Here is an 18,385-nt window from a genome sequence, read left to right on the forward strand (position 1 = left end):
TAAGGAGTAGACTTTTTGCTTTTCTTATGAAATCTTGAAGTATTTACTTTGGTTCTTGCATCTTGATGGTGTCTAAATTTTCATCTTTTTCACTTAAGCTCTCCAAGACTGCCAAAAATCTCAGCTCACTCTTTTATCTCTAAGCTTTACTTTACACTTAGTTTCTCCACATTTTACCCTGCACGGTTTAGGAGACAGCACATTCTGTAAGAGGAAATTGCACAGAAGTCTGGGCTTCCTCCTCTATGGTTTTCTTAACTTCTGGATCTTAGTCTTTCAAGTCCTAATCACCTTGTTAGACTCAAACTTTAACATCTGTCTCCCTACCCCAGCGAGATTGCCATAAGTCCAGGCTGACACTTTCTTAGCCTCTATTACTGATGCCACAAATCTACAAATACATAAGTGAAATTTTGAGGTGAATGTGGAGCTCATTCATTATAGTTTTCTCCGCTCTGGGATCTTGGTTCCCCCAGTTCAGTTTAGTACCCTGTCCATCACTAACTCCTGGAGCTTATTCAAACTCATGTCCATTGAGTCAGTGATGCCATCCAACCATCTCATCCTCTGGTCGTCCTCTTCTCCTCCCACCTTCAATCTTTCCCAGCATCAGGGTCTTTTCCAATGAGTCAGTTCTTCACATCTGGTGGCCAAAGTATTGGAGCTTCAGCTTCAGCATCAGTCCTTCCAATGAATATTCAGGACTGATTTCCTTTAGGATGGACTGGTTGGATCTCCTTGCAGTCCAAGGGACTCTCAAGAGTCTTCTCCAACACCACAGTTCAAAAGCATCAGTTCTTTGGTGCTCAGCTTTATAGTTCAATTCTCACATTCATACATGACTACTGGAAAAACCATAGCTTTGACTAGACTAAAAACCATAGCTTTGATTAGGTTCCTGCAGTACTGGCCTCCTTAGTTCCTGTTTAGTGACTTCATACAATTGCCTTACATACGTTTAAATAGTTGTTCTCAATAGGAGAGTTAAAGTAGTATAAGCTCTTCTATCATAGCCAGAAGTGTAAGTTGAACCATTTACTTTCAATATGCAATTTTCCTTAATCTCTACTTTCAGCATAGTCTTCTCAGTTGTGGTTTTAAAACTGCAAAGTTAAAACTGAGTCAGAAAAAGTATGTACCTGGGTGGACTTGAAATAAGAAAATAAGTCAGGAAAGCATCTATTCAAATATTAAATAAAATTTGTACAATTGCTGTTTTTCTATGATTAGCCTAAATCACAAAGGGAAGATGGATTCCTGAGTTATGTAGGTATTTATCTAATACTGCAAATTCACTGTTCGGTGTATTCCAGGTCTAATGTCAGTATTGAAAAGCAAAAACAAAACATCTTTTCAGTTTTAAAGTACAAAATGTAGTGCCTTTTTATAACATATATTTTTCATTACTTTTTGAATGTATAACATATATTCTCCTTACAAAAAGGTGAGGTTGAAAAACATCTTGGTATTCTCAAAGTCTTATTTATTTATTTTTTAAATGAGAGAAGTAGGTCTCTCTACTATGTACCATAGGCCTTCTGGATGGGACATGCTCCATTCAGAGCTCTGTTTCCTGCTTGGAGGGACAATTAAAATGCTTGCTACTTGAGAAACATTATGGCTCATTGGACTAAGCTTTGAGTCAGTCATTTGGAGTTATAATCCTCCTTCTGCTACTGATTCAATTTGTGCCCCTGGGCAAGCTATTTAACCTTTGTATTTGTTCACCTGAAAAATGAGATAAAATTATCGCTTATTTGCAAGAGTAGCTAGTAATAACTGATTTTGAATGTGAAAAAATGCATGTAACATATTTTGACCAGTTAAGATTACTACAAACATTCCTACAATTGTTTCCCCTGAAGCCTCAGTAGTGCTTTGATTAAAATTTGTCTGATCTAAGTTAAAATGAAGCACAATAAAGTGCAGTTAAGTGTTTTGCTTAATCTGCATGCTTAAACAGGTAGGAAAACCCATATAGTTTAGCCTGAGAAAACAAAAATATTTTAAAAATAGAGAAAAAAATGATCTTTCTTTTTTCCACTGTCTTTTTTTTTTAATTGTAAAAGGTATTATATATTATGCACATGTACTATTCCCTATTGCCAATTGCAAAAATTCACATTTATACACAGTAATAACAATAAAGTCACATCTATTATTTTCCTATTTATAATTTTTCAGAAATGGAGTTTTAATAATAATTATTCTTAATTTTTATGATAATTTTATCTCAGCACAGACTGTTTTAAATGCTCTCACCATATTATAGAAGGGAAATGTTCAAATCACACATTTGCCTGGAACTTCATCTTACTTTGCAGTGAATGCTTTTGAGAAACTATGAAGACTGAATGTTTTGTATACAGAGACAGTTAAAACATACTTATACTTTGGAAAAGTGCCATTGAAAGGAAAACTTAAAAAGTGCTTTTAAATATTTAATAAATTATCCTTAATTTATTTGATAAACTTGAATTCAATTTAAAATAGAAAACAATAAATTCTCTCTCTTTACTATGTGCCTCCGTTTACCTACTTCTAATACATTTGTAATTTCTCTGAGACTCAGGTTTTTTCTTGTCTATGAAATGGTAATAATATTACCAAGGCTACTTACTTACTTCACAAAGTTGTAATGAAAATTAAGTAAGAATGTATATGATATTCTTTAAAAATAATTTATTTTGTTAAGATAATGTTGAGGAATGCTGTCATTGAACAGCTCCAAGTAACATCTTGGTATTCTCAAATTCTTAATGTTTTTCAGTTCAGTTCACTCGCTCAGTTGTGTCTGACTCTTTGTGATCCCATGGACTGCAATACACCAGGGTTCCCTGTCCATCACCAACTTCCAGAGCTTGCTCAAACTCATGTCCATAGAGTCGGTGATGCCATGCAAACATCATATCCTCTGTCATCCCCTTCTCCTCCTCCCTTCAATCTTTCCCAGCATCAGCGTCTTTTCCAAAGAGTCAGTTCTTCACATCTGGTAGCAAAAGTATTGGAGTTTCAGCTTCAGATCAGTCTTTCCAATGAATATTCAGGACTGATTTCCTTTAGGATGGACTGGTTAGATCTCCTTGCAGTCCAAGGGACTATCAAGAGTCTTCTCCAACACTGCAGTTCAAAAGCATCAATTGTTCGGTGCTCAGCTTTCCTGGGTTCCCTTACCCTGCTGCTCTCTACCCGGGTGCCCTTTCCCAATAAAATTTCTTGCTTTGTCAGCACATGTGTCTCCTTGGACAATTCATTTCCAAGTGTTAGACAAGAGCCCAGTTTCGGGCCCTGGAAGGGGTTCCCGTTCCTGCAGCAAATGGCGACTCTCGGTGGGACTCTTCTTTGCTGAGACTGACATGCTGACCACTCAGGGTACTCAGGGGCCAGCTTGCCTGCCAATGGACCACACCCAGCGGCCGCAACTGGGACCCTTTTGTCCCTGGTCTCCTCCTGACACAGAAAACTGGCCAGAGTGCCCCGACCAGATAAGGATTAAGAGACTTTATTGACCTTTCTCCCCTTCCCTCTCTCTTTCCTCTCCTTAACCCTTCCAATCCTTCCCCATTTTTCTAGTCCCCTGGTCCTGGATGCAGGAATCTGGTTGACGGGCCTCATCCTGAGCTGAGGATCGGAGACTGATCACCTCCTCTTGGCAGAGAACTCGAATTTTGGTTCTGGTCTGGTCTGATTTCTGGTAGGGCCGAGTTCCAGTCCTTCCTTCTCTGGAGGCCCAGGGTAAAGTCCCATAACACCTGGGTATCTGCAGGTGGCAGGAGATGTCTGTAAGACCACCCCTTTTGCCCCCTCTCCCGCCTTCTCCCCTTCTTTCAACCTGGCTTCCTTTCCTCCCTTTGAAATCTTTAAAACTGTTAGTACTTTGACTTTTTCATCCCCTTTCCTGGCTTTTAATCCTCTACTTGCTAAATTTCTTTTTTCTGTCCACTCATTATTTAGAGGTTCTCATTCATTTCCATGGCCTTAAATACCATTTGAGTGCTGACAATTCCCAAATGTATATCTTTGAGATTGCATGTCCCTCCAAACTTGAGTTACCCACATCCAATTTCTTATATTACATCTCCATTTGTATGTCTCACATCATTTCAATTTTAACACTTTTAAAATGGAAATCTTCCACTATTAATGTCTCTATTCCCTTCCTTATAATGTATCTCTCCCCTTAAATCTTGCCCAAGGCAACAAATGAAACTATTGCTGCTCATTTGCTAGAGATAAAAAGTAGGAGTCATCCAGTTCATCAGCAAATCTGTTGATTCCAAAATACATCTTGAATCTGTCTACCCCTTTCCATAATAGTTCATGGTACCATAATCTACTTAATGCAGCATCATTCTAACTAGCTGCTTTCTTTGATAATCTCTTGCAACCTGTTCTCCATTTAAGAGCAAGAGTAATCTTTTAAACATAAAGCAGACCATATAACTACCTTAATTAAAATCCTCCAATGGGAGAGACATGGAGCACAGACTTATGGACACTGGAGGTGAGAAGGAGAGAGTGAGATGTATGGAGACCTAACATGGAAATTTACCATACCATATGTAAAACAGATACCAATGGAAATTTGCTATATGACTCTGGGAACTCAAGCTCTATAACAACCTAGAGGGGTAGAATGGGAGGGAGATAGGAGGCAGATTGAAGAGGGCGGGGACATATGTATACCTATGGCTGATTCATTTTGATATTTGGCAAAAACCAGCAAAATTCTGTAGAGCAATTATCCTTCAATTAAAAAATAATTTAAAAAATCCTCCAATGGCTTGATGCTTCGCTTCGAATAAACTCCAAGAACGTTATTTTGACATATAAGATCTTGTAGTCTGGGGCCTGTTTCCCTCTCTCTCCTTTTCACTGCTACAAGAGCCTTTTCAATTTCTTGAACATATTGTAGGTTTTGTACATACTGTTCCTTCTTAACTAGCTCCTCTCATAGCTATCTCCTTTTCATCTTGTAGGTTTCAGTTTAAATGCCACTTCCTTAGTAAGTCCTTCCTGAATCATCCTCTTATATAAGAACTCTCTTCATATCTAATATTACCATTCTTGTCCTATATCTCAACATCCTGTCAATTTTTATAAATAATCCTTCCCATTTGACAATTATTTGCTTACTTGCTATTTTCCTGTCTTCTTTATGTTACTGTAAGCTCAATGAGGGCAGGGATTATATCCATTTCATTTATCATTATACAATCAACATTTCACACAAGTCTTATATGTAATACTTACATCAGATAAATGAATAAAGATGGACAATATAGTGAAAATGATTGATTCTTATGTAGTTGTGCATTATAGAATATTGTAGGACTATTTTAGAACTAAGCATCAAAGCCTTATTTAAATTTTAAGTATTTGTCAAAATGGAGGCAGGGCACTGCATTTGAGAAAGTCTTGGGTTTACAGCCTATTCTCTATTTCAGTGCCTTTCAAATTGTATTTGCCAAATTTACAATCTATGAGATTTTTAATAAAATATAGTAATGTTGAATTACTAAAAACATGAAATAAAAATAAAAATATGAGCCCTTTATTATTACCTTCAGTGAAGTAAAATTATTCTGTCAAGTTTCTACAAAATGTAAATGGTTGTTGTCAATGTCTATGGCTAGTCTCATTGAGGATCAGTGACAGTTTGAGATTAACACTTGTTTGAGAACTTTACTTTGAGTAGTTTTGTTTTACTTAAACTTGAATGACTTAAGTCCTTGGCATTGCTTTACATACTGTATCTCAAAGCCTCAACTATCTGTAATATGAATAGTAGTTGAGAACTACTAGAAATAAAATAGTTAAAAAAGTAAGCAATAAAAGAGTTGTAGCATTTATAAAATAGTCATAAAATTTAGAAATAAAATAGAAAACTTTAGAAATAGGAGATAAAACTAAGTCCTCTGTCACAAATATAAATTGGAGGGTGGGGAAAAAAAATCATCCCTACATTTTAAACCTATTTCCCACATATTTACTGGATTTCGAACAAGGTGCCAGTGGGAGAAAAAGTCAAATGTTACCCTTGGGATTATCTTCCCTCATAGCTCAGTTGGTAAAGAATCTGCCTGAAAAGCAGGAGACCTGGGTTTGTTTCCTGGGTCAGGAAGATCCCCTGGAGAAGGAAATGGCAATCCACTCAAGTATTCTTGCCTGGAGAATCCTATGGACAGAGGAGCCTGGCAGGCTACAGTCCATGGGGTCACAAAAGTCAGACACGACTTAACGCCTCTACCGCCACCCTAGGATGTTACCAAGAAACCAATTGGTTGTTGAGATTTTATTACTAGCTGCGTTGGTATAGCTTTTTTTATCAAAGTGCTGGATACTTTATTTCCATCATAGCTAGTTTCTCTTAACTCCTCTAACTCACTTTCCTGACCTAAAATAGTCTGTCTTAATGTTTTGTCCCCTTAGCCATTTCCACATCCTTTATTCTTCTCAGTACGTCTTTTTTTTTGCCTGATTGGCGCAATGCAATGCTATGGATATGTAGAAAAGGGAAGTTACAGGGCAAAAGCTAGAATATTCACGGAAGGTAAGATGATTATTATCTGCCTTCCTTTGACTTACCAAGTTACTAAATTTGTTTGCCTTGTACTATGCCATACAGCTTAGGTATATAACAAATTCATTACTTGTGCCACTTCAGGAATGTCCATGTTATTTGAACATAGGAGTAGATTTTTACAGTAGGTGAAAGCAGCAGAAGTACTTTAAAATCCTTCATATAAGGGGAATTCAGTATCCTTCATTCTCCAAAGGGATTGTCATCTTCCTGAAAATGAAGAGAGATCTGGCATGTCTTATTTGTGGCTGTTGGTATATCCAAAGGCAGGTGAACACCTTAAGGTGAATTTCCTCACAATGTGTGGCATACTACCCAGTCCCAAAGGCGAGGTCAATTTCAGCCCAGTTCAATTGCAGCCTTACCTTGCAGTTGGAGATTTAATCTATGTTTTTGAACCTTGTGAGCTTCAAGCATATGAAGCAATCAACTTTGTTCAGGAAGCGGTCTATGATTCTTTTACCTGTTTCCTCATCCAGTCAACACACACTTGAATCTCTAGGGTAAACTGGCTTCTTGAGTGTCTTCCAGTTGGGAAGAACTGTAAGTTCAATTGAACTTCTGTCAGGACTGTGGACTTGAAATTCTTAGCACTGCAGTGACTGCAAGCCTCAGCATCAGGTTTGAGTGATGTTAGCTAAAGCTATTGAACACATAATTGTCTAAAGCTCAGGCAAACCAGAATTCCTTTCATGTTTCCTTTTCCTTTCCTTCCTTCCTAAATCCAGTTTGTTCAGCTTGCATTGTTAGGAAAGTGTTGGATTTGTAGATAAGAAAAGGTGATTATAGAAAACAGGAAGGAAAGAGGGACAGTAGCGTTAGCTGCAGCTACCTCTATCTTTTTAAGCTTTGGAATTCAAGTGGGAATTAGTCATATATTCTCAAGTCTTATTCTGTTAAAAAAATTTTTTTTTAATTTTTTGCACTTACAAATTGAATATTTCTAAAAGTGAAAAAAACTAGCCAAAAATGAATTTCTGGTTCATGTGAACTGGGAAATAGTCAATATTAAGTTGATACCTGGTATTAGTTTATTGATCTAATGAATATAGCCATATCTTTAGAAACAACATAAAATAGAATACTTTCATTATTCCTAGGTTTTAAAAAATTTTACTGAAATATAGGTGATTTACAATGCTGTGTTTCAGGTGTATAGCAAAGTGATTCATACTCACACATAGGTTATTACAAGATACTGAGTATAGTTCCCTGTACTACACGGTAGATTCTTGTTGGTTATCTATCGTATTTTAGATATTCTTTTTTTAAATGCAGAGGGTGGGAATGAACACACATTCAGGAACAAAACAGGTAATTACTGTTACTGGATGTTAACAATTTCTACCAAGGAGCTACGCTAACTCTTTATTAAAGAATAGTCTAGTGAAGACTTTGACTTGTTGCTCATTTTTCATATTACGGAAAAATATTTTTCATCTTCTCTTGCATTCTTATACGGGAAATTTGGGTGGTAAGATAAGGAATATTTTTTCAAGTTTTAGTCCTATTGCTAGTCATTCCTGTTATTCCACTTGTTCTGGTTTCACAATTTAAGAAATACTGAGGTGATGCAGAGATAAGACAACAGTGGGGCCTGACTCAGGGCATAACTAACATCAAAATCCTGAAAGAACTAAATAAAATACACTCTTCCATTCTAGAAATGTTGGTGGCAAGTCTTAATCAGAGAATGGAAGGTTTCTATTTATTCCTCTGACCAGTTCATGAAGCCCAAAGAACTACATAACATGAGACCATTTAGACACTTTGAAGACCAACTACTTTTCTTAACTGTTGCACAATATCATTCAAATTCTGAGCATCACGACTTGAGAACTGGAAATCTTGGAGAGGGTTTAAAGAGCCACAGTGATTACTAATAACCTTGACAAGTTGTAGAAATGGGCAGATAATTACAGGATGAACTTAATAGAAACACAGTAATTTAGAGGAAGAGAAAAATAAAACACTATAAATACAAGGGAGAAGGCTTGGCTTTGTGGGTAAATGTGGGAATTAGTAAATCACAAGTACAACATGAATTAGCCATATAAAAGAGATGTTTTCTTTATTTATTAGTAAAACCCCAAAACTTGTAGATTACATGTGGGAATATTGTATTTAAGAAAAAAGGCAGTTATTCCCTAGTCAATTATACAATTATTCACATTAAGCACCTATCACATCAGGCTTGACACTGAATGCTGGCATAAAACGGGGAAGCAGACATAAGACTTGCACCTACAGGGAGCTCGCTGAAGTGTGGTAAATAACAAAGCTGGTACCTTTAATACTCTCTTCGGTTTGTATTCTGTAGCCAGCTCCGACTATAGCAAATACTGTGAACTCCCTGAGGTAGATATCCTACTTTTACATTTTGGATCCCATTCCGTGCCTAGCATAGCATCTAAGAAATCAACTTGGATTCAGGGGTAAAAATAAGCCCTAAACGAACTAAAATTCGAAAAAGTAAATACTAGTCTGATCAAATATGTCGATCAAAATCTGCAGGTTTTCTCTTCAGCGAGTAATAAATATTTGAGAACCTATTATACGCAGAACAGTTCTCAACAATGCTTTGTGTACAAAAGGGAAGGAGGGAATGGATTCACATTGCACATCACGATAATTACCGTGGAAATCCTGGCCGGGTGGATAGCCCATCCTCCTCGAGTTCCACCAGCCTCCCAACCCCTTTTCTTTCCCTTTTAACCGAAATACAAAATGCATAAAGCAAAAGCCACAGGGGCAGGACGCACTGCTACCACTGGGGGTACAAACACCAGCTCCCGCAGGTCGGCAAGTGCGGAGGACCAAGTCCCACCCCGGCTTGCCGGCGCCCGGGATCTAAGAGCGGACGAGGCGTCCCCCCAGAGGAAAGACAAGGCGCCGCAGACGCCCGCCCCGCCCCGGGTCCTGTTCCTCTCGGGCTCCCCTGACCATTCGGGAGTGCGCTCCGCTGAAAGGTCAGTGGAGCACGATTAGGAAACCATGCACTCGAGACCCCAACAACATTCACTTGCCACCCACTCGAGCCCCACCGCCCAGCAGGCCAAGCAGGCCGGACGACGAGGCCTCGCTGTAAAGAGCCTCCGTCCGCCCCGCCTCCTCGCCCTCCTGCCGGCCCCGCCCTCGCTCTCTTACCCCTCCCCCGCTCCCGCCTCGCTTCCCCGACAATCTCCTCGCGCTCACGGCCCGGCACGCGCTCTGCGCCCGGCCGCCGCCGCCGCCGCCGCCGCTGCCGCCGCCGCCGCCACCGCCGCTGCCGAGCGTTCCTTCGCCGTGCCTGGCTTCCAGCTTCGGGCCGGAACCGGAAGTTTAGGGGGCGGGGCCGGCGGAGGCCAGGGGACCGAAAACGCGGCCGAGCCTGGAGCCCGGAGCCGGAGCCAGAGCCTGGACCAGAACTTGGCCGCCGCCTGCACCACCGCAGCCGCCCGCCGCTGCTTCTCCGCGCCACCGCCGCCGTCTCGGCCGCCACCGCCGCGAGCTCGGCCGCCAGTGGTCCGCGGACTTTGGGTGTCCGGGTTGAAGGTCGGTCCGGACGTCGGACCCAGCTCGGTTCCCGGACTGTCCGGGCGGCAGCGGACGCCGCCGCCTCCTCGTCGCCTCAGCCTGGCGTTTTGTTCGGAGAGACCCGAGAGGCGAGCGGAGCTGACAGTGATTTTGACAGTGATTTAAACCCGCTTTTGTTGTTGTTGGCTTTTCGTTGTTTGGTTTTGTGTGTTGTGCTTGTGTGTGGCGATTTTTCCCCCCCGTGGTGCATTTTTTTTTTTATTGTTGTGCTCGCTCTTTTTATTTTTTATTTTTTCTATTTTTTTTGACCCCGTGAACGTTTTTTTGGTCGGGGCTTCCGAATATGTTTTATGACGGTTGATTTTACACCAGGAGGTTTGTCTCCGAGGAAGACCCAGGGAACTGGATATTTAGCGAGAACTTCCTACGGCTTCCCTGCGTCTCGGGAAAATGGGAGCTGCTGCAAAGTTGGCGTTTGCCGTCTTTCTTATCTCTTGTTCTTCAGGTAGGTGCATGGAGCGCGGCGCGGCGGGGCTGCTGCCGCTGCCGGAGGCCGCGGTTGTTGTCGGGTCGGCGAGCTCCAGCGGAGCCTGGGGAGGTTTCCCCACCCCGAGCCCCTCGGCTGCCGCCCTCCGCACCCCCTCTCCCGGGCTGATTATGATCTGGAAACCTCCATGAATTTTTCTCTTTTCGAGTTTGGTTGACGACTGATAAGAGTGACTGCTCTGTTGTTGTGGAAGTGAGAAAGTCATGGTTTGTGGCCGTAACGCTGAATGACAGCGCTGGTTGGCTTGCAATTAAGCCGCAAATACCACAAGTGACAATTTATGCAAAGGTTTGAGACCCGAAAGGCATATTCCAAAACGTCCTTTTAGTGCGGCATATTCCAAAAATAAGGGTGTTTTGTTGTTGTTTGTTTGTGTGTGTGATTTTTAACGTCTTTTAATCAGTGTTTCAGTGACTATCACAGCAGATCAAGTCAGTTGCTACTTAATTTTGACCGTGAGAAACAATGCATTATATCAGCAATTTCATCTGGGTGTCCCCTCACGTTTTCTGCAACTTCAGTGTCCAGCAGTGTTAAAAATAGTTGTAGTTGTTGTTGTTGGAGTATTAACAGTAACCCAGTGCAGAAGAGGTCTGCCACTGTGAGTTGCTAATGTGCTGGCTTTCAACCACCATTTATGTGCTCTTTTCTGGCATAGATTTTGCTTACCTACGGAATACTTATTTTAAACGCGTTGTGTTGGAGCATTGTTTGCGATTTAGAACAACCCATTTGAAATTGTACATACTGTCAGATGCACTGTAGTCATAAAATGGGTTTTGGCCCAGGGTTGGAAGAAGAATTTGGCCCATTTATATTTGAGATTTTGATTTTGTGAGAACGTTCTGTGGTTGCAACCAGTGGTTGGAAAACTATCTAGGCTTTTGTATTTGAAATTCTGTAAATGAATACAGCATCTAGCTCAAAGGTGTGCAGATGTACGTAAGAGGAGAGTTAGTTTGTAGATGAAACAGTTTTAAAGTGGCAGTGGATGTATTTATCATAAAATTCAATATTCAGTTATTACGTTGTGAGATAGAATTATAGGGGGACAACGAATTGACAGGTTTCATGGCCATGTCTTTTATCTCGTTTGCCACAGGGAAATTAGAGGGTGGGAGTCTTTTCTTTGTGTACCTCTGTGGTGTGTGTGTTTGTGTGTGTGTGTGTCGCTGTCCATCAGTCCTCCCTGCCCCCCTTTTTAATAGAATCTTTTGTAATGTATAGAATTTGCTGAATGGTACATTTCCTTGTGGTTAATAAATGGATAAAGTCTAGTCTTATGTCTGTAGTGGTATTGATCAGTTCCGGGTGGGCTGAATGTGTTTGTGAAATGGCGATCATTGCCAGAGATTAACCAAAAGAATCATGTCTGTTTAAATGGAAGAAGGAACATGCTTAAGGCAGGCTGACGGTTCTTTTTGTGCAGGGTTTGGGGAGGAAGATAAACAATGGTGTCTCTGAAATGAATGAATACTGGATAACATTAAACCTCTTGCTTTTTGTGACCTAACCTAACCATGTAGTTTTTATTTTTCCTGTAGTACTCTTCCTCCTCTGCCCCTATATGTTCTGGTTGGTGAACTCCTCTTATTCATATCCCTTTTTCTGATCTCCTGCCCTTGAGGAGGAGGGGCATCATGGCCACTGACCAAGGAATTGTGGACATTATTCCCTCCCAAACCCACGGAGTCACACTAATTGTTGAGGGAGGCTATTCTTGAGCAGTCTCAAGGTATTACTTCTGGAAAAGCAGGCTGTCGCTATAGATCTTACAGCTTCCTTTGCTTGGCTTGGGAGTAAAAAGAATTAAGCATTAGTTTCTTGTAGGATTATTTTCACTGAGTCAGGAGGTTAATAGGGCTAAAATTTTCCAATAAAGTAATTTTGTTACTGGAGAGTACATAGATGTTGCACTTATATTAAATTCATTAAGTATTGTTGAATAGGTTTTTAAAAAAAGTCATAGTTTAAAATATAATTCTGTTGAAGATAATTGAAATAAATCTTAAAGACTTTAATCCATATTTATACATGAAGATTTTTAATACTTAAAAGGTCTGATTTTTTAAGAGGTCTTTTGTTACACATCAGATACACTCTCAAAGAGGATTATTATTTTTTTTTCTAATTGATTTTTCTGTGTAATATTTAATCTGGCCTGCTGGAAGCATGAGGATGGCTATTTTTATGAGAAAACATTTCCAAAGTTGTCTTTTTGTTTGTTTCTTTATGGATATTTGATTTTTTAAAAATCAAATGAAGAATAGTAGTAAAGAGCAGTTTTACTTCAGGTGTTTAGGATGGATGTTTACTGTTCTCTTTAATATTTTGTGGACTTGGATTTTTCATTTTCCGTCCCATGGTGTGGATACTAGAGACTGATATGTAGAGTGTTCCTCTAGGATATGGCCAAGTGTATAATTCACTCCTTTCATTCTGGGGGAAATATTTTTAAGTTTTGCCCTCATCCTGAAATGCCTTCAGATTCCTTTTGATTTTGAATGTTTTCATTGCCCTTATCCTTACTCAGCTTCTGTTTCAAAACACAAATATACTTCTTAGTTATTTTGTTTTTAAAGCATTGTGGTTAATTTGTATCATTCTCCAAATTTGTTGAAATCTGAGGAAGAGTTTAATACTTGCTCCAGTGTTTAGGTTTATCCTCTCTAGAGTGATGCAGCTATTGTGGTATTTGAGTTGCATTGAATAAGCTGAGAATTCCTTTGGATTCTGTGGGAACTGAAACAGTCTGGTCTATATATTTAATGAAATAAGAAATGGAGATAAAGTAGTTTTGTGCATTTTCTTCTGATCGGCATGGCAATACCGTGTGGGTGTGTGTGGATATGTGCATGTATGTGTGATTAGAGGGGTCATTGGAGTACAGTGAATCTTCTGGAACTCTTCTGAACTTTGACTAACAAGTGATAGATATTAAATGCTTTTGTTTTCTATAAGACAGAATCTCTTAAATATAGTCTGTGATCAGATTCAAATATATTATCTTGGAACATTAATACCGGAAGAAAAACAAAACAGCACCCTCCCTTCAATTCATTTTTTTCTGCTTATAAGCCAGTAGTTCTCAAGCTTGGGTGACTTTTGCTCCCCAGCCCGGCAGCTCTTCCCCAGGGGCCCTTTGGAGACGTATTTGGCTGTCACAGCTGTGGGGGAGGAGGAGAGGGTGTGCTACTGGCATCTAGTGGGTGGAGGACGGGATGCTGCTGATCATCCTGTGATGCACAGGACAGCCTTCCACAACAAAGAATTATCTGGCTGTGAATGTCAATAGTGTTCAGGGTAAGAAGCCCTATTCTAAATTCTTAATTTTAAAAAGCATTAGTATATTAGTAAAAGGTCTCTGCTCTCCCTCCCACAGTTAGTCATCTAAATTTTACAAGTACATGGCATTTTTGATCTCCAGGTGACCTTGTATTGAGAGTTTTCATCTTTTCATTATCTTTAAAAATTAGAGTCACTAGGAGAATAGACTAGGTATATACGTTATTTTATCCTATTGCACTTTAATAAAAATACTTTTGCTGACTGTTAACAAATAAACTTTTTCCAATCATCTGTTATGATGGAGTACTTTTGAAGACTGTATGTTCATGGATATGAAGAGTGATTGGTCAAGGTATCAAGTTTAATTGTTTTTGCTTTTGATCCAGTAGTTTCTTTGCTCTTAATAATCATCTTTAAGACTATTTCCTCCTATCCTTATTGAAATCACGGAATGATGTGGTGACAGCAGGGGTGTGAGAGATAGAGAGAGAAGGAGGAGGAGGAAGGGAGGGTGACAGAGGGAGAAGAAAAGAGATGGATTAACATGATGCCTGAAAGTTTTGTAAGTGTCATATGGAAGAAATGTTTTCACTATTACATCTTCCCTGAATGGAAAAACTGAATTTACACCTTGAGTTTTTTTTTTTTTTGAAAGAATATTTCCTTTATCTAGCAAATTTTTAATTTTAAAAAACTTTTAAAGTGATTTCTTAATTACATAATTTTCTTAAGAATCTGTTATCTGGATTTTGGTTACCATTAGACTCGTTTAGGCTATACTACTAAGTAATATTCTATGATCTATTGCAGACCCTTGTCCTTTTTGAGGTTAACATTTGACCATAATTAATAAGTGCTTATTTTGTTTTGAACTCTGGTTTTAAGGAAGTTAGCCAGCCAGGATAAGAATTACAGTGAAGTACTTAGCGCTATACACCATAGAGAGGAAAAATTCTGAAGTTGCTCTCACAAAACATGCAAATAAATCTCATACTTTTCTTTGTAACACACCTCCCTAGACATATCTCTGGTACTAGCTGACATTTTCATCTTTTGTGTCCATTGGACTCATTGTTTCATGAGAAGTAAAGCATAACTAAACCAAATGAGATTTTAGTAATCTTTAAATTGTCTCTTTAGATGCTAAAATTCTTTCATCGCTTTTTTACTTTTGTCATTACTCTCATTTCTCATCTTTGGCATGTTGTAAATCTGTGACTCAAATTTGTTTTTTCATGCTCCCTAATGTTGCCATTGTCATGGTGCCACTCAGTCAGGTAAGGTTGGCAGCGTTTGATACTGAGGTTACTAGTGTTCCTCAGTTTTATTCCATATTTTGTAACTTATCATTTCTTCCTTCCCTTTCATGTGAGTCCCTTTCTCCTTTCCACTCTTGCGTATCTTCTCTGTTGCTCCTCTACTGTAGGCTGCTTACTTGTGGAACCTACTCAGTTACTTAGTATCAAGGGTGGCTCAAGAGGGCTCCGCTTGGTTTAAATGAAAACAGATCAGATTTATAATGCTCGAGAATTGACCAGATAGTCTTTTCTACTGTTCTTTTCATTTGTTGGTTTCTGGAATACCGCACACACTTGAGCTGCTGTTACTCTCTTGAAATCAAATGGCTTGAACTTTACGTTGCTCTTACTCACATACCTTTTTAATATTCTGTTTTTCTTTAACTCTTGCTGTTTTCAAAAAGTCTGTCTTATTACTGTTCATTCATCATCTTTGTTTAAACCAAAATTTGACCGGACCAGAGAGTATATTTTTTGCCATAGCTGGGACCACATTACACTTCCTCTGTGGTAGATTTAATTCTGTTAGGTTATAATAGTCATGTCTAGACAAAACATTGATTTCAAATCGACTATTGAACATGAAAGTTCCAGGAATAATGTATAGAGGAAGGAGAAAATGTCAAGAAGGTAAGGAAACTGCAGATAGCAATAGACTTTCTGTCGCTCTCCAATTGGATTGTGTTAGTCACTTTCACAAATGCAACACTTCTAGTGACCATGGTTTGTTTAATAAAGGGACCTGAAAGGAATGTGTTGTTGTTTCTGAGGTTGGATTTCTTAAACTATTAGCGTGGTGACTTAAGGGGGAAAAATGGGAGGTTCTTCTGGATACTGGACAAGAAAGTGGTTGTGGTGGTCAGTAGACTTGAGTTCTCGTGCCAGCACTGCCACTGCCATTTCTTTTACCTGAATTTATTATAGTACCTTTCTGACTGTAACTAATTTCCCTGCCACTAATTCCTCTCCCAGTCCAACCACATAGCTGCCAGATTAGCCTCATTTAAAAATGTCTGAATATGTCACTCCTGCTTAAAACCTTTCACTTGTCACCTTTAGCATAAAATCTAAAGTCTTTAGACTGGCGTACAAAGTCCTTTATCATTTAAATCCTGCCTCTTTTCTCTAAAAGCAGGTAAAGAATCTCCCTGCAGTGCAGGAGACACTAGAGACACTAGTTCAATCCCTGGGTCGGGAAGATCCCCTGTAGAAGGAAATGGCAACCTGCTCCAGTATTCTTGCCTGGGAAATCCCATGGATAGAGGAGCCTGACCAGCTACAATCTGAAGGGTCACAAAGAGTCAGACATGACTGAGCGACTAAGCACAGAGAGAATAAGGGTATAGGCTCTAGAGTCTAGAGTATCAAACTCTAGACTACATTCTGAGTAATCTAAGAATGTCTCTGATCCTTAGACTACATTCTCATTTCACAACTTAACTTTGGGCAGATCACGTCACCTTTTGTGCTTCAAATTTTGTCATCTACAAAATGGGAATATTAATAGTGCCTACCTCACATAGTGGTTTCAAGATTAAATGTCACATAAATGCTAGCATGTGCCCTATACTCCAGGTATACAAACTCAACATACAGTTTCCTGAATGTGTCATTCTTTATTGTATATGACTATGGTACCTTTGTACATGTTGTTTCTTCCTCCTTTACCTGTTTAACTCCTCGTTTGTAAGACTGATAAGTACCACCTCTTCAAAAAAAAATATTTCTGTGCCATTTAACCTAGAGTGAATTAGTTAATTTCTGTTCTTTATAAATGACCTTGATTCCAGTAATTACTCTTAATGTTTACTTGCATATATGTAGTATAGACTTTGAGCTTTTCAAAGACATCTTCTCTTTGTTCACAGACTCACACCTAGAACCTGGTATCCACTATGTGGTTAGCAAATGTTTACTTGAATGAATGAAGTGAAATGTTTTTATTTCTGGGCCTGAGTTTTCCTTTTATGTATTAAAGCAATAAACTTGGATTCAGTTCAGTTCAGTTCAGTTCAGTCGCTCAGTCGTGTCCGACTCTTTGCGACCCCATGAATCGCAGCACGCCAGGCCTCCCTGTCCATCACCAACTCCCGGAATTCACCAGACCCACGTCCATCGAGTCAGTGATGCCATCCAGCCATCTCAGCCTCTGCCGTCCCCTTCTCCTCCTGCCCCCAATCCCTCCCAGCATCAGAATCTTTTCCGATGAGTCAACTCTTCGCATGAGGTGGCCAAAGTACTGGAGTTTCAGCTTCAGCATCATTCCTTAGATGATCTCTAAACTTTTTTCCTACTGTAAAAGCTTTATGAATCTAGTTCTAAGGGTAAAGTTTAATAATGACATTTTATTAAGAAAAAGTGATTTTGCTGGTTGTTTTTTGAGTATCCTTAAGTTCTGCCCCCTTTTTAAATGCTGTGTCTCTGATCCTTAGACTAAATCATTTAATATAATTTGAATTGTATAGATTTAAAAGACATCTTAGAGTATTTCGAATTCAGTGGCTTTCAGCTTTTTTGACCATAACCAACAGTAAGAAATACACATTGCATCATGACTCAGTTCCCATATACATAATAAGTATATGCATCAGAAATAGAGGTTTCATGAACTTACTGTATGCAAGACATTTTTGTTTTTATATTCTATTTCATTAATGAATTTTTGATTATGACCCCATTAATTAATTCAGTGACCCACTAGTATGTTCTAAGCTCTCCCCAGTTACTGGTTTTAGTCTCTCCACCCAGTATTCGGAGTAGAGAAGGAAACTACATAAGTAAATATGTGCAATGAAAAATATGTGCACTGAAAAATACGCTCATTATTTAATCTGCAATGGAGAACTTGTGCCTCCATACAGAATATAGGGAAAACTGGTCCCAGGGCAGAGCGTGGACCTGCCATGGCTGAGCTCATTTCTTTTCTGAACTACCTGGATGACTTATGCACATACAAAGGTGCTAAAAAAAATTATATTGTAATTTTGAATAGTTCAAATTTTTCATTTAGGAAAGACTTGCTGGAGGAGATAGGTCCTAATAATAGGCAAAAAAATATCTTGGCAGGAGGTTGAGAAGCATATTCATTAGTCTTGCTGTGTGGGAACAGGGACAAAATGGTATCTGGAATACAGAAAGCATTTGTGAGTAAAC

The 18,385-nt window shown here is 39.3% G+C and overlaps 1 protein-coding gene across 2 annotated transcripts in view; it reads left to right on the forward strand.

The window, feature by feature from the left end:
• The first annotated feature begins 10,293 nt into the window (after window positions 1–10,293).
• The window catches only part of ACVR2A (activin A receptor type 2A), a 95,952-nt gene continuing 87,860 nt past the window's right edge, over window positions 10,294–18,385 (forward strand). For both annotated transcript variants that reach the window (XM_070390043.1, XM_005905611.2), the window contains exon 1: window positions 10,294–10,604. In XM_070390043.1, the coding sequence (XP_070246144.1) occupies window positions 10,550–10,604 (55 nt within the window). In that variant the 5' untranslated portion in view covers window positions 10,294–10,549. The remainder of the gene's footprint in view (window positions 10,605–18,385) is intronic.

This window comes from Bos mutus, chromosome 2, assembly GCF_027580195.1.
Source record: "Bos mutus isolate GX-2022 chromosome 2, NWIPB_WYAK_1.1, whole genome shotgun sequence".
Lineage (NCBI taxonomy): Eukaryota > Metazoa > Chordata > Mammalia > Artiodactyla > Bovidae > Bos > Bos mutus.